The sequence below is a fragment of the Rana temporaria genome, chromosome 1, assembly GCF_905171775.1.
Source record: "Rana temporaria chromosome 1, aRanTem1.1, whole genome shotgun sequence".
Lineage (NCBI taxonomy): Eukaryota > Metazoa > Chordata > Amphibia > Anura > Ranidae > Rana > Rana temporaria.
The window spans coordinates 631,653,999-631,681,056 of record NC_053489.1 but is presented as its reverse complement, the minus strand read 5'-3'; the positions used below and the strand labels follow the sequence as shown (position 1 = coordinate 631,681,056).

Below are 27,058 nucleotides of genomic sequence, written 5' to 3'. Positions count from 1 at the left end.
ATCGGCTAAGCTTGTGAGATTATAATCAGAAATTTGGGCGCCATTATGGAGTGGTCAAGAAGGAAGCTCTGCCACCGTAGATAAGAGGGTCTAAGCATTCAAGTGCAGAGATATAACTAACTCGCTAACAGAATCACCAAGAGATAAAAAGGCAGTTGCGTTATCAAACCCAACACAGAAAATACTAGATTTGGGTAAAAAGACCCTTTAAAATAGTCACAAAAAGTTTGTAAGGAGATCCATGAACATGCAAATACCAGCAAATATGAGGTCTATCTTTCCAAAGCCAATAGGTATGAAATAAGAATACCACTACATGCATCAAGATGAAGTGGGAAGACGAACCTGGGAAAATATAGGTTGCCATGAAGCACTGAACCCCCCACATCACATTTTGCATTTTAACTAAAGTCTGTGATGCTTCAAAATAACTATGTCCAAAGCAATTGGGGGAAAAAATGATAGGCCAAATTGGTGGAAAAAGATTCTGGTGTCAAAATTCATATATATATATATATAAATTTTGCGGAGGGAAAAGTAAAAGTACTATTTTATAACTGTTTCCCAAACCTTCAGATATTTTTTGCACATGCAATTAAACCAGGGGGCACCAATTACAAAACCTGTGCATGTGTGAGGTTACTTTTGTAAATCATGCACTGTTGGTGGGCCTTGGGAATAGATTTAGGAAACACTTCTCTAGTCTAACCTTTCCAAGTCTTATTAAGGGTTTGTATACACAAGAGCTTGGGAATACAGGGGCTGGTTTTCACTCCTGCTTAAGTGAGCTTCAAACAGTAAACGAAGGGCACTGTACCGGGAACTACCAGCCATTGCTTTTACTCCGAGTAGACCTGAAACCAAATGTGTAATTTGTCTCATTACATCCTTACAATCCTAGCTTCTGATGTGCATTCAACATGTGTGAGGAACACCTGTCAAGCACCCCCACAGAAATGTTGGTGAATCAATGAATTACTTATTTAAACTTTTAAATTAACCTATGAACTAGAACATTTCTTCACTGCATCGCTCTAAGGTTGCTAGTGTACCCGACGTCTTTATCGGAAAAGTGGTTCACCCACTGCATCAGTTCAGCATACAAATAACCAGGGATCACTCTCCTCATTCAAACAAGTCTGGATAAATGCGATACAAAAAATAGGTGTGTGTAGCACATCATACTTACTTCTATGTGTCACTATGGATCATTAATGTAGAGCAAGCAAAAAATGTGGCTGCTGATTGACAGGTGCAGAGAGCTAGCTAAGCACATTGACAGTTCAAACTAAAGTGTATTCCTGATATACCTGTTTAAGTTGCGTTTCATGTTTTACATGTAAAACCTCTTATGTGTTTTTATGCTTTCTGTATTAACCAATAACTTGTTTGCACTCTAAAAATACAGTACTGTACTGTGTAGGAAAGAATGAACACACATATTTGTTCAGAGCTTATTCAGGTGTTGTAGCTAGAGAAATGTCAACTGTAAAGAGTGAAAGAAAAATAAGATGTATTAAGTAAGGCAATGCTACAGTACAGGAACCAAATCATATGATACTGAATGTGATATTCTCATGTCAGGGGTTTCTGCACACCATACATTTTCCCTATTAAACCATATCTGTACTCAAAAAAACAACTGAGAACAGGAATTTAAAAAGCAGACACCCAGAGGATCTTGACACCTGTATGTACCTTGATTCTCTTCCGTGTGTCCTGGAGCCCCTCTATTATATAAATATCTTCTTTACCCCATGAAAATGGTACGTGGCCTCACCATAGTTTTAGTACGACTGATGGATCCACTGATGAATTGTAAGACCCCGTATGAACAAACATGAAATAAAATCTAAGTTTGCATAATACAGAACTCTGGCCCAAGAAGTACATTGTAAAAGTGTAAGATGAGCACATGTGCAAATTCCTCTGAGTGAATGCTCAGTTTGGTTGATTTTGTTTGAGCACAGATACACTTTAAATAAAATAATCCATATGTATTGTCATTCAAGTCATGTTGAGCTATATTTTTTGTAGTTCTAAAATCAGGCTGAAGATTAGAGGTTTCATGCTGGGTGATGCAGAAAAAAACAAACAAAAAAAAAGTGAAAAACAGCATGCAAGAATGACGATGGCATAAATAAGAGTGAGTATATTCAAATACAAAATGGGTTTTATTAACGGAAAATAAAGTTTTTTTTCTTCCCCAAACTCCCCCCCCCCCCAAAAAAAACCCATACATATATTTAAAATGGGTTAAACATGCAAAACAAAAACATAACATTTAAAAAACAGGATTAACAAAATTCACAGTTTACAATTGTATGTTAGACATGCATGAAACAGAATGGCAGAGAAGACACAAAGAAATTGTTAACACTTCCTAATCCAAATAAGTGCAATAAAGGGTTAGACACTCATCACTTTTCATGTCAATTCCTAAACTCCGGGAAATGTATTAAGGCATCACATCTCCTGGAAGTGAAGTGTATTATATATATTTAATCCGGGACTCAAACGCTGGAGACAGTTTACTGAGGGAATCTCTTACTTCCAACTCTAACACCCGGAACTCTAACAATTCATTCTGGTCTTTGGCATCCTGGATTTCATTTTTCAGCTGACTCTCATCCGATTCAAACTTAAAGATCTAAAAAAAATCAAACACAACATTATAAGAGCAATCACATAATTTCTGTGCAACCTCTTCATATTCGTGGAATATTTATAGAATTAGAGGCACAAGACAATATACACTACACGACCAAAAGTATATGGACACGTGATATCGCATTTTTAAACCATGAACTTGAATATGGATTTGCACCCTTTGTGGCTATAACAGCCTCCTGTCTCCTGAAAAGGCCTTCCACAAGAATTCTTTGCAGTGAGTATGTGGACATATGTGCCCATATTTATAGGAGCATTTATAAGGTTAGGTACTATTACAGTGGGGAGAATAATTATTTGAGCCCCTGTAGATTTTTCAAGTTTGCCCACTTACAAAGAAATTATGGGTCTATAATTGTTATCATAGGTGTACTTTAAACGATAGAGACAGAATATCAACCACAAATTTAGAAGACGCACAATACAAAATGTTATAAATTGAGTTGCAGTTCAGTGAGTAAAAGTAGTATTGATCCTCTACCAACAAACAATAATTCTGGCACCCACAGACTGGTTACAGTATGTGCTCATGTGGTACACAGATTAGTCCTGTCAATTCAAGAAGGTGCTCCTTACAAATCATAAGTGTACAAGACACCTGTTCACAGAATCCTTCCATTTAAACATCACCATCATGGGCAATACCAAAGAGCTGTCAAAGGATATCAGGGACAAGATTGTAGACCTGCACAAGGCTGGAATAGGCTACAAGACCATCAGTAAGAAGCTTTGTGCGAAGGAGACAACTATTGGAGCGATTATGGAGCGCAAATGGAAGAAATACAAAATAACCATCAACCGCCCTCAGCCTGGAGCTCCATGCAAGGTTTTGTCTCATGGGGTAAGGATGATCATGAGAAAAGTGAGGTATCAGCCCAGAACTACACAGGAGGAGCTTGTGAATCATCTCAAGGCAGTTAGGACCACAGTCACTAAATAAACCATTGGTAAACACAATACGTGCCATTGATTGAAATCCTGCAGCACCCACAAGGTCCCCCTCCTCTAGAAGGTACATGTACAGGCCCATCTGAAGTTTGCCAATGAACATATAAATGATTCAAAGAAGGATTGGGAGAAAGTGTTGTGGTCAGATGAGACCAAAATTGAACACTCTGGCATTTTGACTCGCCGTGTTTGGGGGCAGAAAAATTACCCTAAGAACACCATCCCTACAGTTGAGCACAGAGGTGAAAACATGCTTTGGAGCTGTTTCTCTTCTTAAGGTACAGGCCGAGTTTGCAGATCGAGGTGCCAATAAGTGGGGCCATGCATTATAAAATCTTGGATTAGAACCTTCTTCCCTCAGCCAGAACACTGAAGATGGGTTGTGGATATGTCTTCCAGCATGACAATGACCCAAAACATATCACCCAAAATATATATCAAGGCAACAAAGGAATGGCTCAAGAAGAAACACATTAAGGTCATGAAGTGGCCTAGCAAGTCTCCAGACCTTAATCCTATAGAAAATGTATGGAGGGAGCTGAAACTTTGAGTTGCCAAGTGACAGCCAAGAAACCTTAAAGCAGACCATCAGTCATTTTTTCATCTTTCCACCTAATAAATCCTCTGCCCTTGTTGTTTTAACTTTGGAGTGTACATTTTTTTCTACCAGTAAATACCTTATACAGCCCACTCATGCACATCTCTCTCTCTCTCTCTCTCTCCTGAGAGTTTGACAGGAAGGGAGAAGGGGTGAGTCATAAGAGGGCCAATGAGAACTGCAGGGCTGCAGAGCTGGAGATGTGCCTCTGTGTAAATCCAGAAATTTGCACAGGCAGCAGCTTCAGCTGCCCACAGTTAAACTGGATGCAGCCAGACTTAGTGGAGGGAGATTTCTACAGCATATTTGGCAAGTACAGAATCACAGTATTTATAAAATAATATGCAAAGTGGTTGGAGGGAAGCTTCGGAATGGCAAAGATGTTTTTATTAAAAATTATGTCCGCAGACTGCAGTTCCTCTTTAAGGATTTAGACAAGATTTGTAAAGAGATCTGCTTGCCAACAAGGGTTTCTCCACCAAGTACCAAGTCATGTTTTGCTTGGGGATCAAATACTTATTTGCTCCTTTAACTAGAACTACATTTATAACAACATTTGTACCGTGCTTTTTCTGGATTTTGGATGATATTGTGTCTCTATTATTTAAAATACACATATGATAAAAAATAAAAAAAAAGTGGGCAAACTTACAAAATCTGCAGGGGATCAAATGATTATTTCCCCCACTGTAGATGAGAAAACATGGCTCACAATTGGAGTTCCAATTCATCCCAAACTCCACTTTTGTTGGAAGAATCCACGAGCCAATCACACAAGCAGGAGATGGTATATCTGGGGGTGTTCGGTACACTAATGGTGTATATAAACATTACATGGGTAAAGCCCCTTTCACATGGGGCAGACTCCATTCCGATACACAGGGGATCCACTTACAGATCCCCTGCTGATCAGAGCTGAGAGGGCAGATGCAAGGTCTGTGTCTGCTCAATTTATGCAAAGCGGACAGGGACAGAGCCCGCTCTGTTCGATGGGCGGCTGAGTGAAAACAGAGTCTGAAACAGACTCCCCTATCCGTTTAAACCCGACTACCTCAGATAAAAATCCGCCTACACAGGGGAGCATGGGTCCCCTTCTGTTTTATTTTAGTGGACTGAACTGGATGTAGGGGTGAATGTACCATTTTATCAGGTCCGCCTGACAGGTTTCTCTATCCACACTAAACAATGTGAATGGGATGATATCCCACAGCAGCCACTGTATTTTCCCAGCTGGTACCACCAGCTGTCAGAATACCCAAACAGAGGCTACATTCAATTGGATGCAGCCGATGTTCGGCCAACAATTTTGGGCAATCCCCCCACCCCCCACTTAATAAATCATCAAACATTAATTGCCAACAGAACCCTGTGAGCTTCAGATGTAGATCTATATTATCGTACCTTTTCTGACAAGTCTTGATTTTTCCGCAGAAGCAGCTGTTTCTCTTCCACCCACTTGGAATCCTAAGGAAGAAGAACAGTAAACAAGCAACAGATATTATTTTCCTCATACAGAGCCATCAAGTTTTGCAGCGCTTTACAAAGTACATAGAAGTAGTCACCATTCCTACTTTCAGTCCAATGTTCCCAGAACAGCGATCTACACAGCTTGGGTGGGATTGATCTGGTAGAATGTTTTTGGAGAAGGCAGATAAACCAGCAAACATGGAGGGAACTTCTACAGACTTGAACACAACACCCTTAGTGGGAAATAAACTCAAGATCCCAAACATGCAAGATCAAAGGGCTTAGCACATCAGGAACTAGTGCGGTTGTCTGATACATCTAAACACACTCTTTACCATGCAATCACAGGAAGTGCTACATAAAACTATTTTCAAAACTAGTTTATACAGAAGCATCTTTAATGCTTATCCAACACCCAGGAATGCAAATTATATTCCAGCTTACTAGTTCTTAGATGGTGTCTGTATTATTTTTTTTTAGGCTTTTTTCCTTTATTTTTACCTGCGGATCTTACCCATAACACACTACGGTGACGACGCTCACTTACTGTACTGCATCTACGGAGGAGAACTCAAGAACAGGAAGTGTATTAGAACTACAAAACAACTTTTCTCATCTTCATAACACAGGGAGGGGGTCTGTAACCACAATAGTGAGCCAAGCAGGACTGATGGCACTGAATGGGTTTTTGGGGTAATAGGTACAAAGCGCAGGAAGTTCCAGGCACATGGTATTTCTGGTGCGAACAACAGGTATTTTTTTTCCCCTCAGTAAAAAAAAAAAAAGATTTTTGTTGAGGTGGCTTTACAGTGATAAGCTGCACTATGGCCCCAACACATTGTACCCATGGTTTTCGTACGGTTAACTGTCCCGTGGTTTTGGTGAGTTTTCTGAAAGAGCAACAAAACCATGGGACATAATAGAAGTCTATGTATGGGAAAGTGCAGCTAACCCTCATGAAAACCGTGTGTACACTGCACTGCACCCATGCTACTCGAAGCTGCCCTTCTTCAGATAGTATTGAGCACATTTTTAAAATGTACAAAATACATAAGCCCAAACAGTGGGCTCATACAAAAGACCATACATACTGTTACAATGGTAGATTTAAAAGACCAAATGCGAATAAATAATAAAAGTTCATTGTTAGGGTTTACATACACTTTAATAACATTCACAAAAAAAAGATAGTATTGTGGAAAACAAGATCTTGAAGCACAGATAATTTCCTGCTTAGTAATTCCATAAAGGAATATCAACTGACTATCACTATGAAATGTATTTTCGCCTAATACTGCAACAGAAAAATACACTGCACCGAAGCTCCCATAATGCAGTGATTAGTGTCCCATCACTAGGCTAGAGCACAAATGTGTGAAGTGCTTAAGGTGGACATTAATGGATCAGAATTCAAACAGGTCAGCAGGGACCAAACAAATATCCATCAGTGTGTGGCTGTCCCTGTTTTACAGAAGTTGATTGCTGAAAAATACTGTACTGATCAGTGTCTGCAGTTGGTTATCAATGTATGCCGACAGTGCCAGGTGCCGCTGTCAGAATACAATGTCCCAGTGCAGGAGATTTCTCCATCCACCTCATTTGTATGGATAGAGGAATAGGCCTTTTTTTGGGGGGGGGGGGGGGGGGGTTCCCAATTTAGCCCACTGGCTGCATGAAAACAAAAATATTCTATGGCTAGCCTTAGTCTTACTTAAATCATGACTTTCATGTACCAAACTGGGGTGGCTTGGGAGCTCAGTAAAGACCAGGCACCTTAAAATGCTTTCTACAATAAGGTTATTTAGGTAAACCTGTACCAACAGGGTAAACCAGTGATTTTGAACCCATTTCCAATCATTTCCTTTAACAGTATCCAAAATCTCAAGACACTCCGGTCTATTGTGGGCCCCTTGTCAAATCAGAAGACCCCCCCACATCAAAGTCCTCAGATAAACCCCCCCACACAAACACAAATCAGAGGCATCACTACTCCCTTTTCTCCCTTTCACATCGGGGTCCTCAGTCCTCCCATTTTAAATTACCCCCCATTTAATATCAGAGTCTTCAGCCCCCTCTTCACATTAAATTGCTCAGACCCATTTTTTAACCTCAGAGAGCTCAATTCCCTCAACTTTTACATCAGAGTCCTCAGGGACCCCCTTTACATCAGAGTCTGCACTCCCCCCTTCCACATTGAACTCCTCAGCTCAGACCGCATCCTTTCAAATTAAGAGTCCTCAGGCCTGGAGGGCTTTGTTTTAAGGCAAGTCTTGCATAATGTGTTAGTATGCGATGCATACTAACACATTATAACATTGCTTTGCAGGGGATTTTTTTTTTTGGTAGTTTACTACCATCTTTAATTGCAAGTCAACTAAGATAACTACAAGCTGAGATTATGTATATTCCCCTCAGATGTATTGGCCTCCTACAACTAGATTGAATAGCTATAAATATATACTTGTATGCCCCATCACTGAACACTGGGGACCTGGGAGTTCCATAACCCGGAAGTTTAAACTCTTGGACACGTCTGTGTTGTATCTATTCTATACCAAATGAGACTGCACTACATTTCAGATACTACTACAGTGTGAAAATATAAAGCCACAATTAGCTTGAGCATGAACATATAAAGCCTGCCAATGGGTGAGATCGGCCCAGACACACACTCAACGAAAATGGTTGGCATTATCATGGCAAACACCAAGTACCCAAAAGCAATAACTATTCTGCACACACTTACTGCAATTCATGCCTGAGAGTAATTTTCAAACTACAGTTCTTTCCCAACAAATCCCCAAATAATTAAATGCATTTCATATGCTCCCAGTTACTATGTCTCTTAGCTTTGTTTGGTTCCATACAAGACTGTTGCATCCAATGAACGGACACACAGATCAATGGTCATTTGCAATGACCTGGCAGGCCAAGCAATGAGAAGTTCTGTTTCCATAGTAATGCTAAGAGCAGAGTAAAGAATCAACAAGAGAGAATGAACCTTTTTACAGACAACCTGAACATGCACTCTAAATATTACTGTATTTGCTGGCGTATAAGACTACCTTTTACACTTAAAAAAACTACCCAAAAATCAGGGGTCGTCTTATACGCCGGGTCAGCTGCTCAGATTCCTGCTGGATATGCGGGAATACTGTATGTAGCTACGGCTACATACAGTATATATCGATTAGCCAATCCCGGTGATCGATGTATTCAAATGAATACAGAGCCTGCTCAGATTGGAGTAACAACCTCTGCCAATCCGAGCAGGCTACATACAGTAGCCTGCTCGGATTGGCTTTGAGAGTCAGAGAGGCGTGGGCTGATTATGTTACAGCCTCTGCCAATCCAAGCAGGCTTTGTATTCATTAATAGAATACATTGCTCGCCGTGACTGGCTCCAGCACGAAGGAAGAATAATATGGCTCCAGCTCCAGCAAGAATGAAGAAGAATATGGTTCCAGAAGGAAGAAATATGAAGTGTTGGAAGCCTTGGAAGGGGGGGGGTCGTCTTATACGGTGAGTACAGGCAAAACAAATCTTAAAACAATGTAAAATTAGGGGGTCGTCTTATACGCCTGGTTGCCTTATACACCGGCAAATATGGTAATCTGTATACTGTATATCGGAGTAAAAAACAGAGCCGTTACATTCCTGTTTATTAAAGCTGAACTCTTTGCAAACCCAATTATAACCTTAAAAAGAGTAGCAGCAATACTTCTGTGCTGTGCATAGCTTGTGCAGAGAACAGAGCTGTGTGTGGGGGGGGGGGGGGGGGGGGGACTCAACTGGCCTTTCCTCTCTAGGCTGCCTGCAGAAAACTAGAGAAGGGGGGCGGATACATGACCATTCACTGCATAAAGAGAGAGAGCAGCAGTGATCAGTCTTTATTACAGGAAGCTCCAAGTGTCATGCTGGTTTACTGCACATATCTGGAAGAGATCAACAAAGCATAAGATCCAAGAAATAATCTTCTGCCTTATATTTTGACAATATAGCCTTCTACTGGAGTTATTGGTTTTCTCTTAAAGTTCTGTAAGTAAGCTGCACTACCCCATGTGCAAAGATGACTCGGCTCAGTGATGCACAAAAGAGTAATAAAGTGGGTTTTTGAAATTTGGCATCATTCTGATGCTCATTACACTGAGGACATTTTCTTGTTTAGTCGGTCAGAACTCTTTTGAGCCAAGGACTTTCTGTAAACTCAGCCTTATTTTCTACCATTAATTCCAGCTATCTCTGTGGTCAAATCTTAAATGTAGGCAATCCTTAAATGCCCGAATTCAGCCTTTTTCGAACAGGGTACACAGGCATCCTGGGGCGCCTTCAGGTGTCTTTAGGGACCCCTTGGCAAAATGCCTAGAAACGGCTTAAAAATGGTATACAAGCCAATGGGTGGATCAAGCCTGCCTATTAGTTACATACAACCTTCGTGCCACCAGTGTCCTACCAACCAGTTACATCATTGGATGATGAGGAGGACATTGTACACCTGCACAGCACACTTGTTTACCCCTCCCCTACACCTCTTTATCAGCACTAGGGTTACATTAGCTGAGCAAGGGAAAGAAACTGAGGGAGCAAAGAAACATTGGAATACTAGTCAGTACCAGCATGCAAAGGTGTTGTTTTTGGTAGAATAAATCACTGCTAAGGTTAGGTGTCCTACGCATATGGGTGTTGCTGAATTATGTAAACTATTTAGGTTTTAATTTTTAGAATGGGGTGCCTCAAGATTACAATTCTGCACAAAGGGTGCCTTGACTGAAAAAAAGTCGATAAACACTGCCTTAGATACACATTAACCGGTTACCCAACTAGCCCCCGCAGTTATACATTGGCTGACCTTTTTACCACTAGGGGGTGCATGGCCACGGCGCCAAAGCCGATTCCTGTGCCCGGCGGTCGCAATGACCGCCGGGCACCCGCGATCGCTCCACACAGACAGAAAGAAGATCTGTTAATGGAAACAGACAGATCTCCGTGCTGTCTGGGGTGAGGCGAGCGATCTGTTGTTCATACTAATAATTAAGTATGAACAACGATCGGTCTCCTCACCCAGGCATTCCCATCCCCCCCCAGTTAAAATCACTCCCTAGCTAACACAGTTAACCCCCTTAATCACCCCTTACTGTTAACCCCTTCCCTGCCAGTGACATGTACACAGTAAACAGTGCACTGACCGCTAAATAAATGCCAATGGTCCCAAAATGTGTCAAAGTGTCCGATCTGTTCGCCATAATGTTACAGTACCAATACGCATTGCTGATCACCCCCATTACTAGTAAAAAAAATATATATATAGTTTGCCTATTTTGTAGACATTATAACTTTTGCAAAAAACAATCAATATATGTTTATTGCGATTTTTATTACCAAAAATATGTAGAATACATATCGGCCTAAACAGAGGAAAAAAATTGCTTTTTTTTTTAAAATAGGATATTTATTATAGAAAAAAAAGTTATTTTTTTAATTTACGTTTTTTTTTTTGTTTATAGCGAAAAAAAAAAAAAAAAAAAAAAAAAAACTGCAGAGATGATCAAATACCAACACAATTTTGGGTACAACGTTGCAGAATTGTCAGTTAAAGCGATGCAGTGCTGTATCACAAAAAAATCACTGGTCATTGAGCAGCCAAATCTTCCGGGGGTGAAGTGGTTAAAAAAAAAAAAAAAAACTTTCAAAAAGTCATATGGCACATGCCGTTTTGTTTTTTTTCCCCTTGTCAAAAATATTTTATTAAGTACAAAAGGTGTAATACAAATTACATTAAATACATCGAAAATAGAGAAGCTCAAATATTCTTATTCCAATATATAAATATACAAAGTAAATATTTGTGGACAAAAGTATGGTATACCATTTAGTCACTAATGACATTAAGATTATTAAGTTGAGGTTTTATGGAGTTATTATTAACTACTGACATATATATTGTCCTCTGTGAAGCAAAGAGTTATCAATACAAAGGGAGCTTCAAAATCATAATAGTAAAATAGCAAATAACGGAAAAACGAAAAAATTAATAAATAACGATAACTATAAGAAAAGAAAATGGAGAAAAAAAAGAAAAAAAAAAAAAAAAAAAAAAAGAGTACTGGAACCATAAGGGGGGTCCTCGTGGTCGAGCCAAGAGCCACCGCTCCAATCCAGGAGATGGCACATGCTTTTACATTCAGACCGATGTGTGTTGCTTGTGGTTATGCTGGCCGTGCAATCAACAAAATTATAGATTTGGTAGCTTATAGTGTATGTAAACCCAAACAATTAACTTGTACTATTTGCTCTCTTTTGATCTGTTATAAATACCATTGTGTTTTGTTACATCTGTTCAAGAAGTGCAAACATTTTCATGTTAAGTCGGTCAGAACTCTTGTGAGCCAAGGACTTTCTGTAAACCCAGCCTGACTTATTTTCTACCACTAATTCCAGCTATCTCTGTGGACTACAGTACATCTCGCCCTATGTCATGGAGAAGGGGAAATGGAGAGGTGTTCTGTAGTCTTGTATTCCAGAGGTGCAGTACAATGAGTAAACGTCATCATTCTGGTACAGAAAATGTGTTAGTGGCTAGATCACCAGATAAAAATGGAAAAAAAAAAGTAAGCAAAGTCAGACGTCACATCTAAGGACAGGCAAGCTACAATATATTAATCTTTGTTCGTGGGTTTAGATATTGTAAAGTTTCGGGGGTGTTCGTAACTGTAGTAGTGATCCAGGTACACTTGTTAAGCCATTTTTAAATAAACAGAAAGTCTATTTTTATAAATAAAAATGGCTTAACTCCAGAAAAACACCACAAATAGAAAAGTACACCAACTGCACACGTCATTCCCCATAAAGGGACCACAACCCAAATATTATAATTATTATTATACAGGATTTATATAGCGCCAACAGTTTGTGCAGCACTTTACATCAGGGAAGACGGTACAGTCACAATACAATTCAATACAGGAGGGATCAGAGGGCCCTGCTCGTTAGAGCTTACAATCTAGAAGGGAGGGTCAAGTGGAACAAAGGGTAGTTGCTGTGGGGGATGATCAGATGGACTCAAATGAAAATACAGTTGTTAGGTGTGGGAAGTATAGGCTTCTCTGAAGAGGAGGGTTTTCAGAGATCCTCTAAAAGCTAATAGAGAAGGAGATAGATGGACAGATTGGGGTAAGGAGTTCCACAGGCTTGGAGAGGCTCTGGAAAAGTCCTGGAGACGAGCATGGGAGCAGGTGATTAGAGAGTCGGAGGTCTTGAGAAGAACGAAGAGAACAATTAGGTTGGTATTTATAGACTAGGTCATTGATGTAGCTGGGGTCAGAGTTGTGGATGGCTTTGTAGGTAATTGTTAGTAGTTTGAATTTAATTTGTTGGTGAGCGGAAGCCAGTGGAGGGAGTGACAGAGAGGAGTAGCAGAGATAGAGCGGTTGGTAAGGTGGATGAGTCTGGCAGCAGCATTCATGATGGACTGAAGGGGGGTTAGAGTATGCAGAGGTAAGCCAATGAGGAGGGAGTTGCAGTAATCGAGGCGAGAGATGACCAGGGAGTGAATTAAGAGTTTTGTGGTGTCATTGGTTAGAAAGGGGCGTATTTTGGAGATGTTGCGGAGGTTGAGGCGGCAAGATTTGGACAGTGATTGGATGTGAGGCTTAAAGGAGAGTTCAGAGTCCAGGACTACTCCTAGGACCTTGGCATGTGGGGATGGGCTGATAGTTGTGCCATAAATTTTGACAGAGAGATCATAAATATACTGCACTCTTCCAATGTGTAGTATCTATGGTGGCTGCCGGCACAACAAAAGGAAAAATTTGTGTATAAACGTGAAAATAAAGTGCAGCGCTAGAAATAAGAAGCACCTTCCATATACTGGGAAATGCTATAAAAGTGAAAATACAGATTGTCCAATCATACAACCAACATGATTGGTCTCGATGACCCTGGAATCTATGCCCCAGTTGAAGTCTTAGCAAACGAAACCGGTCGGGCACATACACTGGCCCCAGCCATTCCTATACTGTGCTATCTTTTTTCTCATACAGGGATTTTTTAAGCCTCTCACGTTTTTTCCTTTTGATGTGGCTATGCATTTTTTACAGTGTGTTCATGTTTGATTGATCTCTTTTTGAACAATACATTTTGTATCATTTGTTTTACACTATGAGGAAGTGTCCTCTTTTGCTTTTTTCCTTTATGTGGCGAGTCCATCCCATGATACAGAGGAAACAGTGATTCATTATACCACGACCAGGATTCGAGTCAGTTTGGATCTTACTACCGTGGAGAATCGTATTCCAGGGTCATCGAGAGGAGCTGCACCCCAGAGAATCGGGTTGATTATGCGCATTTGACCCACCACCGTATGGTGTTCCTGGATTCCAGACACAGAGACATTGGGAAGAAGCAGGCTCCATCTCTTGTACAGGCCCTGACAGCTTCACTGTATTTGGATGGACATTATTTATGCACATTGACTTGTGTTTTCACGGTCACTAGAACTAGTTATTACTGTGGACTTTAGCCTAATACTAGTTTTACAATCACACATGCTGGTTGTATGATTGGACAATCTGTATTTTCACTTTTATAGCATTTCCCAGTATATGGAAGGTGCTTATTTCTGGCGTTGCACTTTATTTTCAGATCATGGGAAGAGGCATGTGGGGGAGGAAAATGATAAGTTCCGTTTTGGATAGATTGAGTTGAGGAAGTGGTGTGACATCCAAACTGATATTTCTGATAGTAAATTAGTGATACGTGAGGAGAATGAAGGAGCGAGTTGAGGGGTAGAGAAATAGATTTGAGTGTCATCAGAGTAAAGGTGGTATTGAAAGCCGTGAGAGGTCCAAGAACAGAACCTTGGGGGACCCCAACAGAGAATGGAAGAGGAGAGGAGGAAGTAGAATTGTAAGCAACGCTGAAGGTGCGGTTGGATAAGTAGGTAGGTAGTATGGACCTAATACAGTGTATCCTGTACAATATGCTTTAACGTTTTTAACCACATACCATGGGAGGTCCCACAGAAATAAACTGAGGGGTCAGCAACAACATGGCAAGCAGAAGTACCAACAGGTCCACAAACAAACAAGGGTTAAGAAACCCGAAACACCTTGCGGGTGAAGTTTGCATCAGCTGAGGTTTAAACATCCACCTGGTAAAGCTTGTGGGAACATGTAAACAGAGGACCAAATGGCAGTCCTCCGTGGCGGTGAATCCATTAAGGGCACACGAGCGCAACCCCCTCTCTCCAGCTACCCCCCTCTATGACTAATGGATAGAATCATGCATTGCATGAATCTATCCCTGACCGCCGCCGCCATCCCCTATTCAGGCATCCAGACCCTTTTCGGACACCGGACACCTGAATTACAGCGACGGGGGTGTATTTTTGAAGCACTCGATTCAAAAAAAGGTAAAAACTGAGGCGACCCAGGTGTGTTAGAAAAGCAAATTAATATTCGGTTTTCTAACGCTGAACTGCCTCTCTGTCAATCAGGAAGCGCTGGTCTGTTACCCATCACCTGATCGTCTGAAAGGACAGGCGCTGCGAGGGGAGGAGAAGCATAGAGGACACAGCTCGCCGGAATGAACGCAGGCAGTGAAATGAGAACCATTTCCTCAAGGTCACAAGCCCTCAAAATAAGTTGTCTGATCCACCTGGCAAGGGTGGAGCAGGAGGCAGGGTGTCTTCTACGAGGGCCTATGGGTAAAACAAAAAATAACTGTTTAGCAAACAGAAGCAATAGACCCGGACAACATCAAAAACAGTAAAGCGAAATTTCCTTGGGGTGTTTTGGAGCAGGACAGTGGGAAAAGGTAGGACAATTTCCACGTAGAAGTGGTGGGGGAGGGGGTAAACAACATTGGGTAGAAAAGCAAGTCTCAAGACCACTTTGTCCCTGGGTAATACAAGAAAAGGCTCTTTAGAACAAAGGGCTGCCAGCTCAGAAACACTTCTGTGGACAAACCAGAGTGTATCCGTTCCTTTCATGATCCGAGGATATTGAAGTGACCTGGATTGAAACTGGATAAAGGGGCTACCATTAGGCCTGGAATCAGAGGCCATCATTAAAGCTTAGAATCCTCATGCAGAAGTGAACGGAGGAGTATCTTTTGGATCTGATAATCCATATGCGAGACCTTTGCATCCTTCCTAGATCGTTCCCAGACAGTGAAACTATGAGCCTTCACCTCTGAAACTCGAGCAATTTCTTGCAGAGTCCCTCGACGATCACCCCTGTCATCGTTCTTTTCAACATCTACCTCCGCCCACTCCTCAAAATCATCAGCAAAACAGGACTTGCGCTCTCACTCATATGCTCACTCATTTCGCATGACCGAAAAAAAAAAGACCAATATCACGGACTAGAAAAATGCCTTACACTGATCGAGGATTGGATGACAGAGTTGCCTCACACTCAATGGATCCAAAACAGAACTTCTTCTCCTCGCAAATCGAAAGACAAAAGTTAAGACTTCATGGACACCACCCACCATCCTTGGACAGACCATCACCCCAAGCTCCAAAGTCAAAAGTCTCGGAGTCATCTTTGACTCAGAGATGTGAATGGATGCACAAATAGGATCAGAAGTCAGCGGATCTCACTACCTTCTCCGCTTGCTGCGTAGACTCATCCCCTTCATCCCAAAAAAGGAGAAAGCAGTAGTAGTTGGAACAATCATCAATTCCCGACTGGACTACGCAAACTCACTCTACATAGGACTACCTAAATACCAGATTTCGCGCCTACAAGTCGTCCAGAACATGGCAGCCAGACTGGTAACAGGGAAAAAACCCTGGGAATCCATCGCCCCATCCCTGAGGACCCTTCATTGGCTAACTGTAAAGGATCGGATCACTTTCAAGACCCTCTGCCTCACCCACAAATGCACACAAGGAAACGGTCCTCAATATTTATGCGAGAAAATAAAACACTACTCACCCAATCGCAATCTCCGATCAACTAACCAAAACCTCCTCCACATCCCCAAGTCCCGCTACAAATCGAAGGGAGAATGAAGATTTGCAGTCCAAGGACCACGGCTATGGAACGCTCTACCCACAAACATCCGCATGGAAGAAATCCACCGGGCCTTCAGGAAAAAATGTAAGACCCACCTCTTCTGAAGGATCAGTACGATGCTGAATGGAAAAAGTGCCTTGAGGCGATTTAGTTCGCATTTGTAGCTATACAAGTTAATCACTCACTCACGCTTAAAGCGGAACTTCAGTAATTTTTTTTGCCCTTGTTGTTTTAACTTTGGCTAGTAAAACTTTTTTTCTGCCAGTAAATACTTTGGCTTGGGCTGTGTTCAAGATAAGACCCAGATATTTTAGTGAGGGCTGGTGGGAAGACTTTGAAAAGTTGATCAACCAGTAGAAAGTACTGAATTGCCCTTTAGAAGTTGTCAGACAAAGTTATAATAAGGGAATCATTCAGCAGAAGGTTGTCTAAGAACCCTGTGATTTGAATACCCTGGGTACGCAAAAAAGCAATAATCAGGGCAAGCATACCGAATTTAGATACCAGAAAGAATCTGTTAAGAGATTTTAGGTCCAATATGGATCGGATGCCCAAATTAGTTTGTGCATAGGTTTGAATAAAAATCTCAGATCGCTTTCGCTGAAGGAAATGGTCCAACCCCTCAATGGCACAAGGCAGCCAGCAAATCACCTTGTTTTCTGGCGGACACTGCCAGATTGGAGGGTAGAAATTGAGTAGGGGCAGAGCTAGAAATTATATGTTGTACTCCTTTGAAGCCACAAGATTAACACAGAAGTCCGAGACATCCCAGATCCAGACTAGTGCAAACACTAATAGGCGTTCCCCCAATCCAAGGAGTACAGACGCCCCTTTATTATAAATAGGGCTCCTGGGCAGGCTTGGTGGACTTGGGGTCCAAGTGACAAAAAAATACTAAGCCTTGGGTTTTGCATTTGACACCTGGGGAGATTGAAAAGACCCCCTAGGTGAGTAGAGGTAGTAGTCGTTAGAGTAGGAGACTTAGGCTTTTTCCTATTGGGGCAAGAGCAAGTGACTTTTTTGATGAAACTTTCAAGAGATTTCTCAAATAGATGTTCACTGTCAAAAGACATGCATGTGAGACATCTTACAAGCAGGATAAGTAGGCCAAGATTTTAACCACAAAATCCTGCAGATATGCACACAGATATTCTAAAGACTTGCAAAAGTACATTCTCGATAACGTCAACACAAAACAATAAAGCCAAGGGCGTCAGCTGAAAATGTTCTACTAGAATAGGGTCAATAAAGTCAGGTTCATGGACTCTATTCAATGGTTTTGTCCAATTAGCAATAGTCTGGCTAATAGACATAGTAGCAATTGCTGGTTGCAGGTGGGGGCCTGCAAGGGAAAAAGAGACCTTGAAGGAGCTTTAGAACATCTATTAGTATCCTCAACAGGAACTATAAGGTGTATATTGAGGATTGAAATGGCAGGATTTACTACCTGATATTAAGTAGTGAAATATTTCCCATGCCTCTATGAGCATGTATTGTTTGCCAATCACTGTGGGTTAACCGTACAACGGTGCTCCTACTATGCAGGCTTTGGAAATTTAGAGTTAAGGCTACAGTATATACAGAAGTCCTATGGTATGGGCACAGTGGTTTATGCATATATTTGAAAATGTGTGCAAACAAAATCCTCTGCTTTTAACGTAAACTGTTATACAGGGCCAATTCAGTTTTGTTGCAGGCTGGCTGCCGAGTGTGCTGGGAAATATTTGGTTTGTATGCGAGAAGCACTGTAGGTTGTCTATTAATGGGCATAAACTGGTCCCAAAATTCAGGGAAACACTGTCTTACCTTATCCATGTCCCTGAGCCCATTAGCATTACAGGCTTTTCCCTTCATGGTGGGCATTCCCCAAAGGGTTCTTCAGGGACTGGGAACTACAGTGATGGACCCAGGCCTGGACCTGTAGAGCAGCCTGCGGCTAACTACAGGCGTTGCACTTTGTGCCAAGGTGAGTGCCTAACACATTAAAACTTGAGTCTCACAGAGTGGGTGGGGTTATATGAGCGTGCATTATGGGTGGCCCTAGCATGATTTTGGCCAGTGTTCAACCACCTGAAGGTTACCTGCATATAGCCTATGTTCTATAAATACAAGCCATGTATCCTGTGCTTTATGATTAAAATAAGGAATTATAGACATAAATAATATGTTCCCCCGACATTTCATATTCCTGATATGTTTATGTTGTACCATGAACTTCTATGAAGTATCATCTTGTTCTTTTTGTATTGTTTCCTTTGTGTAAAATACCTGTTTTTTTGTCATTCCCTCTGCTTTCCCATTAAAATCTGAACACACTAGACATGAGAACACTGTGTGGTTAGTTTTCTGGCTGTGATGAGAACTCAGTCTGCTCTCTAATGATTAGACATGCCCCCCCACCCATTCACTGGGAAGATCAGTATGTTTCTCCTTCCCTAGCTATTTGAGGCCCTTATGCAGCTGAGAATGAAGGGTATGTAATCACTTATAAAAAAGGGAAAAAAAAATATTTATACTTTTTTTTTATATGTATACACCAATATTTTTTAAACTGAATGGGTTATTTCTATTCTACAACCTAAGGTGTCCCCCAGCTTTCATCTGCTTGGTACACACGGGCAAACCCAATGTGTGGGAAATCCTTCTTCAATATGTGATAGCCGAGTATCCAACAATCAGGGAAAAAAAGCTCTGGCCGCTGTTAATCATTCACCACTTCAATACCAGTCACTTTCCCCTCTTCCTGCCCAAGACAATATTTATCTTTCAGCGCTGTTGCACTTTGAATGACAACTGCCTGGTAATGCAACACTGTACCCATACGACATTTTTTTTTTTTTTTTTTAATTCCCACATATAGAGCTTTCTTTTGGTGTTATTTGATCACCTCTGTTGGTTTTTAATTTTTGCACTATAAACTAAAGAAGTGCGACAATTTTGAAAAAAATAAAAAAATGGGCACTGATAGGCAGCAATGATGTCACTGATAGGCGGCACTGGATAGGCAGCACTGATGAGGAGCTACTGACCGGCTTTACCGAGTGGCACTTTGATGGGGTACTGATTTGCACTTTTTTGGAAACTGTTGTGGGCACTGAAAAGCTTTATAGAGGGGCACAGGATGGCATGTGATGGGCATTTTTAGCACAGCCCCATCAGCTACCAATGTGCCGATTATCAGCACAGACCCCCCCCCCCTCTGACAGGGAAAGCCACCAATCGGCTCTCCCTGTCAGCGTGAACCAAGGAGAGCCGTCACTTCCTGGTTCATGAGATGATCAGCTGTGATTGGTCACAACGGATCATGTAGTATGAAGCCTCTGTCAGCCTCTGTTACCCCGCGCACCAGCTCTGTTACCCTGGTCACGTCATATGACGTCCGATTAAGATAACTAAACCACTTTCTCACCGTCGTTCTGCTATATGGCAGGCGACAAGTGGTTAAGATATAATGGAAAAGATAGATATAGAGTCTGAGGATAATGAAATCTCTTTTAGATTGTAAGCTCTAATGAGCAGGGCCCTCCGATTCCTCCTTTATTGAATTGTATTGTAACTGTACTGTCTGCACTCATGTTGTAAAGCACTGCGCAAACTGTTGGCGCTATATAAATCCTGTACAATAATATTAAACTGCACTCTTATAGTAAAAAAAAAAAAAAAAAAACATTAAATCAGCCTTATACCAAGAGCAAATCCAGAAAATTGTTGTTTTGCCTTTCTCTGGTCAAAGCTGCAGAGGTTGTGAGATGCTGAAGCTAATGGGCATAAGTGTTTTTTTTAATTGATCAGTGATATCTATGCCTTGCCAGCAAATGCTGCCGATTGTGTTAACTGCAGTCGACAGCAGCCATAACCCAGGGAGCACACAGAGGGTTACTGGGAGAAATGTCCCTGAAGCCTGTGCTGTGTAATTTCCCTCTCTGCTTCTTGCATCACCATCCGCATTGATGCTTCCAAAACAGGTATAAATTTGATGGGTAACTTTGAAAACAGAGAAATGCCTACAGAGGGTATGTTTAGAAATAACTGTCCAGTATCAGGAGCAGGTGTTCACAGATCATTAGATTACCAACAAAAAGGGTAGATTGGCACACTGACTGGCTAAAAAATATAAATAAATGAATGCCCTGAGTAGGTAAGCTGTGGCCCCCATTTTTTTATTTTATGCTCCATTTTTTGTTCTTCAATGAGGCATTAAGTTTAATTTTTATTAACCCATGGCAGCAAATTATATTTCTCCATTTTGGTGATATTGGCAAATGACTAATTCTGATTTTCTACTATGGGCTATTGCATTTTATTAGTTACTACCTTTTTTCAGGGATATTTTAATTATGCCCATTATTGTATATTGCTAATAGATCTCAGAATCGGGTGAATTACTGTTACACAGCTGCCCTTTATTGAAAGCAAACAAGCAAGTCATCATTGTTACAAATACAAAGCCCACCACCAAGCTATGAGAGCGGAAAGCATGCTGCCAAGCAGAACAGACACGGGCTTATGGAGAGGCTTCTGTGCAAGCTTTACCTGTCCTTTCTCACACAGAGAATTCTCCAAGTCTTCGATTTTGGCCTGATATCGGAGCAAATCTGCCTGGAGCTGTTCCCGAGTCTGCAGAGGATGAAAATCAATCAGCAATTAACTCCATATACACAAATGCTGGAGACATTAAAAGGAAGTCTGTCTGGAAAGAAATATAAGAACTGCAATCACTAAGATAAGGGAGAAGGATAAAGATTTTTTTTTATATGTGCTCTGTTCACACCATACATGTGCGGTATGCAAAAAAAAGTGAAGCTCAACAGACATGGTGTGAGCAAGCCCATAAACTAAAATATGCCAAGGATGGACGAGACGCAAAAGGAAGACTATTGATCCCATTTTTTATTAGATGATTATGGAGTGAGCAGAGGCCTCTTTTCATAGATTGGACAACCTATTATTTGTCTTGACAGTTCATTGAATGGTTGGTTCAGGTCTTTATCTTGCTGAAATTGAGTGTCTGGCTGAAGTCCAAATATGGTTACATAAACATTGAGCTGAATTTTGTAAAAGTTGAAGTGATATACTTTGCTAGATTATACACTATATTGAGCACAAGAAAATAAATTGAGACTTTATAAAAGGCAATGACTATAATAATTCATATACCTCCATCCCTTGTATGTTTGAAAAAAAGGAGGGGGGTTGTGGGACTTTATAGGAAGCACACTACTAAGTTGAATGAACCAATTAGTGTAAACTAATAGGTCTGGATAGATATCATCTAAACAATTCATTATACACAATTATTACAACATAATATACATAGTAATGGACCTTGGGTAAGTAGACCAAAATTGTAACGGTAACACATAAGCATGATAACAATGATGAACTGATTCATTAAAATAAGCTATAGTAAAATACAGATATTGCATGTGGACACTATGACATCATAGGAAATCTTTACGCGTTTCGGGGTTAAGATGCCACTCATCACGAGCAGATGCAGAGTTTGGGAGTATCCATAATAGAGTAGAAATAGCTAAATATTTTGACGGTAAAAAGAGAATATAAAAACCAGAAAGAAAGAAAGAGGGGGAACATGAGGCATCTTATCACCAAAACACATAGAGCTTTCCTATGATGCTACGTCACAGTGACCACATGCAATAGCTGTATTTTACTATAGCTTATTTTAATGAATCAATGCATCATTGTTATCATGCTTACATGTTACAATTTTGGTCTACATACCCAAGGTCCATTACTATGTATATTATGTTGAATTATAAATAATCATGAATTGTTTAGATGATGATATCTATCGAGACCTATTATTATTTTGTATTTTTCTACAATTTCATATGTGTATGTATGCCCTTTGTAACAAACAATGTTTACACTGATTGGTTCATTCAATTTAGTAGTGTGCTTCATATAAAGTCCCACAACCCCCCTCTTTTTTATACACTATATTGTCAAAAGTATTGGGACACCTGCCTTTACACGCATATAAACTTTAATGGCATCCCAGTCTTAGTCCGTAAGGTTCAATATCGATTTGTTAAAAACAACAAAAAAGCAAGGTGTATGGATGTGTCCAAAGGTACCATGTGGTTGGGGGCTATTAGACTTCGGCCGCTGCTCCCAAACTCAAGAGACCAGATAAGGAAAAACATGAAAATCAACACAATAATGAGTTGGCCCACCCTTTGCAGCTATAACAGTTTCAACTCTTCTGGGAAGGCTGTCCACAAGGTTTAGGAGTGTGTTTATGGGAATGTTTTACCATTCTTCCAGAAGCGACTCTGTGCAGGCCAGTCAATATTGAACCCTACAGACTAGGACTGGGATGCCAAGTTCATGTGCGTGTAAAACATGGGTGCTGAACACGTTAATGTTTTTAACCACTTAAGGACCGGACCAATATGCTGCTACATGACCCAAGGGGTTTTTACAATTCGGCACTGCGTCGCTTTAACAGACAATTGCGCGGTCGTGCGACGTGGCTCCCAAACAAAATTGGCGTCCTTTTTTCCCCACAAATAGAGCTTTCTTTTGGTGGTATTTGATCACCTTTGCGGTTTTTATTTTTTGCGCTATAAACAAAAATAGAGCGTCAATTTTGAAAAAAATGCAATATTTTTTACTTTTTGCTATAATAAATATCCCCCAAAAACATATATAAACATTTTTTTTTCCCCTCAGTTTAGGCCGATACGTATTCTTCTACCTATTTTTGGTAAAAAAAAAAAAAAAAAAAAATCGCAATAAGCGTTTATCGATCGGCTTGCGCAAAATTTATAGCGTTTACAAAATAGGGGATAGTTTTATTATTTTTTTTTTTTTACTACTAGTGGCGGCGATCAGCGATTTTTTTCGTGACTGCGGCATTATGGCGGACACTTCGGACAATTTTGACACATTTTTGGGACCATTGTCATTTTTACAGCAAAAAATGCATTTAAATTGCATTGTTTATTGTGAAAATGACAGTTGCAGTTTGGGAGTTAACCACAGGGGGCGGCTGTAGGAGTTAGGGTTCACCTAGTGTGTGTTTACAACTGTAGGGGGGTGTGGCTGTAGGACTGACGTCATCGATCGAGTCTCCCTATAAAAGGGATCACTCGATCGATGCAGCCGCCACAGTGAAGCACGGGGAAGCCGTGTTTACATACGGCTCTCCACGTTCTTCAGCTCCGGGGAGCGATCACGACGGAGCGGCTATAAACGAATAGCCGCGCCGTCGTCCCCGATCACTCCCCGCGGGAATCCGACTGAAGCATGTCACGGGGGGGGGGGGGGTGTCCCGATCGGACCCCCGACCCGCGGAAAGGCAAGGACGTACCTGTACGCCCATTTGCCTGTACGTGCCATTCTGTGGACGTACATATACATGCGGCGGTCGGGAAGTGGATAAGGAAAAACATGAAAATCAACACAATAATGAGTTGGCCCACCCTTTGCAGCTATAACAGTTTCAACTCTTCTGGGAAGGCTGTCCACAAGATTTAGGAGTGTGTCTATGGGAATGTTTGACCATTCTTCCAGAAGCGACTCTGTGCAGGCCAGTCAATATTGAACCCTACAGACTAGGACTGCGATGCCAAGTTCATGTGCGTGTAAAACATGGGTGCTGAACGCGTTAATGTTTTTAATGAAGAAATATAAATGACAAATTTTGTGCAGCAATCCCACTCAATTTATTTTATAATACAAGCCCTTGGGAAGGCTTGATGGCTACTGTATTGCACATACTACTGTGACGGTCGTACACCTCACCCTTGAAATGATTATATATATATATATATATATATATATATATATATATATATATATATATATATATATATATATATATATATATATATATATATATTTTTCTACAAATGTTATCATTAATAGTTGTATAGAAGGTCATAAGGCAGGATTATTCCACATGAGAACATAAGTAACTGATGATATTGTACACTGGAGTTACAACTCCCAGCATTGCATGGAGTCATGTCTGATCTCAAGGACTAATAGAGAGAACACAGAAAGGTATGTGTTACAGCGTTAAAGCCCCATCAACAGAAGAAAGAAAAAAAAAAAGATAAAAGAAAGAACAAAAGTTGGGTTACTTTAAAACATTAAGTGTTCCTTTACTGGGTACTAAGAATTGATAACATGGTTGTGTTTTACAGATACAAAAACAGAAAGTTCAGTCCAACAAACATACCCTTGCTTCTCTTTCTGCATCCAGGGTCCCCCCTACTTGCTCTTGGAGTAAGGCATAGGCTCTCTGCAGTGCCTGGTACTCGCGTGTCAGCTGACGAAACCTTAAATCAGCCTCCTCTTTAGGGGTGCTCTTGAAGAGGAAACAAACATTTCACTACATTTTATTTACGGTTCATGATATGAAGGTTTTTTCTCATCATATGGACCAGCTTAACAATTTTAGGCATGTGACTATAGGTGCCAGAGGCAAGGAGGTTCCTTGTATAATAATTGACAGCACATTCTTCTCATCATTAGAAGTAAAAATCATTTCATATAAAATTATTTATACATCAGAACATATTAGGCAGAGTGAGGACCAGGTAAGCAAGGAATTGTCCTGTGTAAAATAGGTGGGGGTATTACAGGAGTCAGTGATAAAAGTCCAGCCCTGATCATCATCGTGTTTAGCAATGCTATATGATTTGCACCCAACAGGTCCATAAATAAGACAATTACATGTTTGTAAAACAGACTTAGATTCAGATTTGTTTTATATGACATGGGGTGGGTACATTCAATGTCACCATGCCATTGAGGTGTACTGACGATACCATATACAAGCAGTGTAAATACTTGTTGGACTGAATGTGTTTCTTATGAATTAACAAGTTACATTCTCTGAAGTCCCTACACTCGCCATGGAACCCTAGGGTTCCTTAAGAGGCTGCTAGGGGTTCCTTGGAGCTGCAGCGGATTGACTTTCTATTTGAAGGTGAGTTCCAGGGCTAGCACCAATGCATAGCCAGCAGAATTACACTACTTGTCTGTTTAGCGGTCATAAGGGGGGCATTCTGACCATCACTGTATGGGTTGCAGTCTTCCTCCTGGCCACCAATAAGGAGTCATGCACACTGGACGTTAAAATAACATTATAAAAACGCCAGTAGCTTTGCAGTGAGTTTTTCAACTTTTTGCAGCTTTTTTCAACGTTTTTCGGTGTTTTTTTTTATTTTTATTATTTTTTTATTTTTCAAAGGATCAAAAACATTGATCACCGCTGATTATTGACGGTTTTGAGCATTTATCAGTGTTTATCAGCATTAAAACGTTTTTACAGCTGAAAAACATCTCTCAGAGCCGCAATACCAGGAAGTAACTCCGGGACAACATGTCGCTGATCGATGCTGTCGGGCACCGCAGCGGGGGCTTCGATCCCAGGTGAGTATTGCATAATGAGCTAGTATGCTATGCATACTAGCTCATTATGCCTTTGTCTTGCAGGTGTTAGATTTTTTTTTTTTGTGCAAAGTGGGTTTACAACAATTTTAACCTTTTCATTGGCCGCATGTGTTTGTAGAGTGAAAAATTCCACTCAAAAAACAACAAAAAAACATTAAGTTTACAATTTTGTGATGGGCCGCATGCATAGCCTCCTTGGGTCTCATGCAGCCCGTGGGCCACAGGTTGGACACCCCTGATCTATAGCTTTAAAAAACTGACAAGGACATGGGTCAGCCATATGTGTTTAATTCATATGCAGTCTATGTTCCTGGCTCATTAGTGTGGCACAGTGACTGTGGTCTACTGTTGCGCTCTCTCAGAGCAAGTTTATTAGGCTACTCTTACCTTTTGAAAACAGTTCCAACTATAGGTTGCTTGTATTGTATTCTTAGTAGCTCTTCAATAAGGAAGGCATGTAAAGTACTCCCCCAATGACTGAATAACTATATAGCCATACAAGGGTTAAAACCTATGTATAACCCCACATAATTTTTTTTTTTATTTGACGGCGGGGTTCCCCTTAATATCCATAACAGACTTGAAGGGCCTGGTAATTGAATTTGGGGGGACCCCCACGCTTTTTTTTTTTTGAATGAGTTTTCTCTGAATTCCCGGGAGCCGACAATTCATTATCGCCGCAAGTGATTTTAAATGACTTTTTTTCCTTCAGAAATTACACTTTGTGCAGGAACAGTTCTAAGCACAGGAAACATGCGCTACTTCACAGGCATACTTATACACCCCCCCCTCCAAGTACGAAATTTAAAGGAATATCTCACTTTTATTGTTTCACTTTAAGCATTATTAAATTCACTGCTCCTGAAAAAACTGCCATTTTTAAAACATTTTTTTTGCATTGATACATGTCCCCTGGGGCAGG

The 27,058-nt window shown here is 40.8% G+C and overlaps 1 protein-coding gene across 1 annotated transcript in view; it reads right to left on the bottom strand.

The window, feature by feature from the left end:
• Positions 1–27,058, bottom strand: part of JAKMIP1 (janus kinase and microtubule interacting protein 1) — a 254,492-nt gene that overhangs the window by 58,797 nt on the left and 168,637 nt on the right. The window contains 4 exon segments of the mRNA XM_040335404.1: positions 2,552–2,650; positions 5,618–5,680; positions 21,238–21,321; positions 24,917–25,045. Coding sequence (XP_040191338.1) covers positions 2,552–2,650; positions 5,618–5,680; positions 21,238–21,321; positions 24,917–25,045 — 375 coding nt within the window.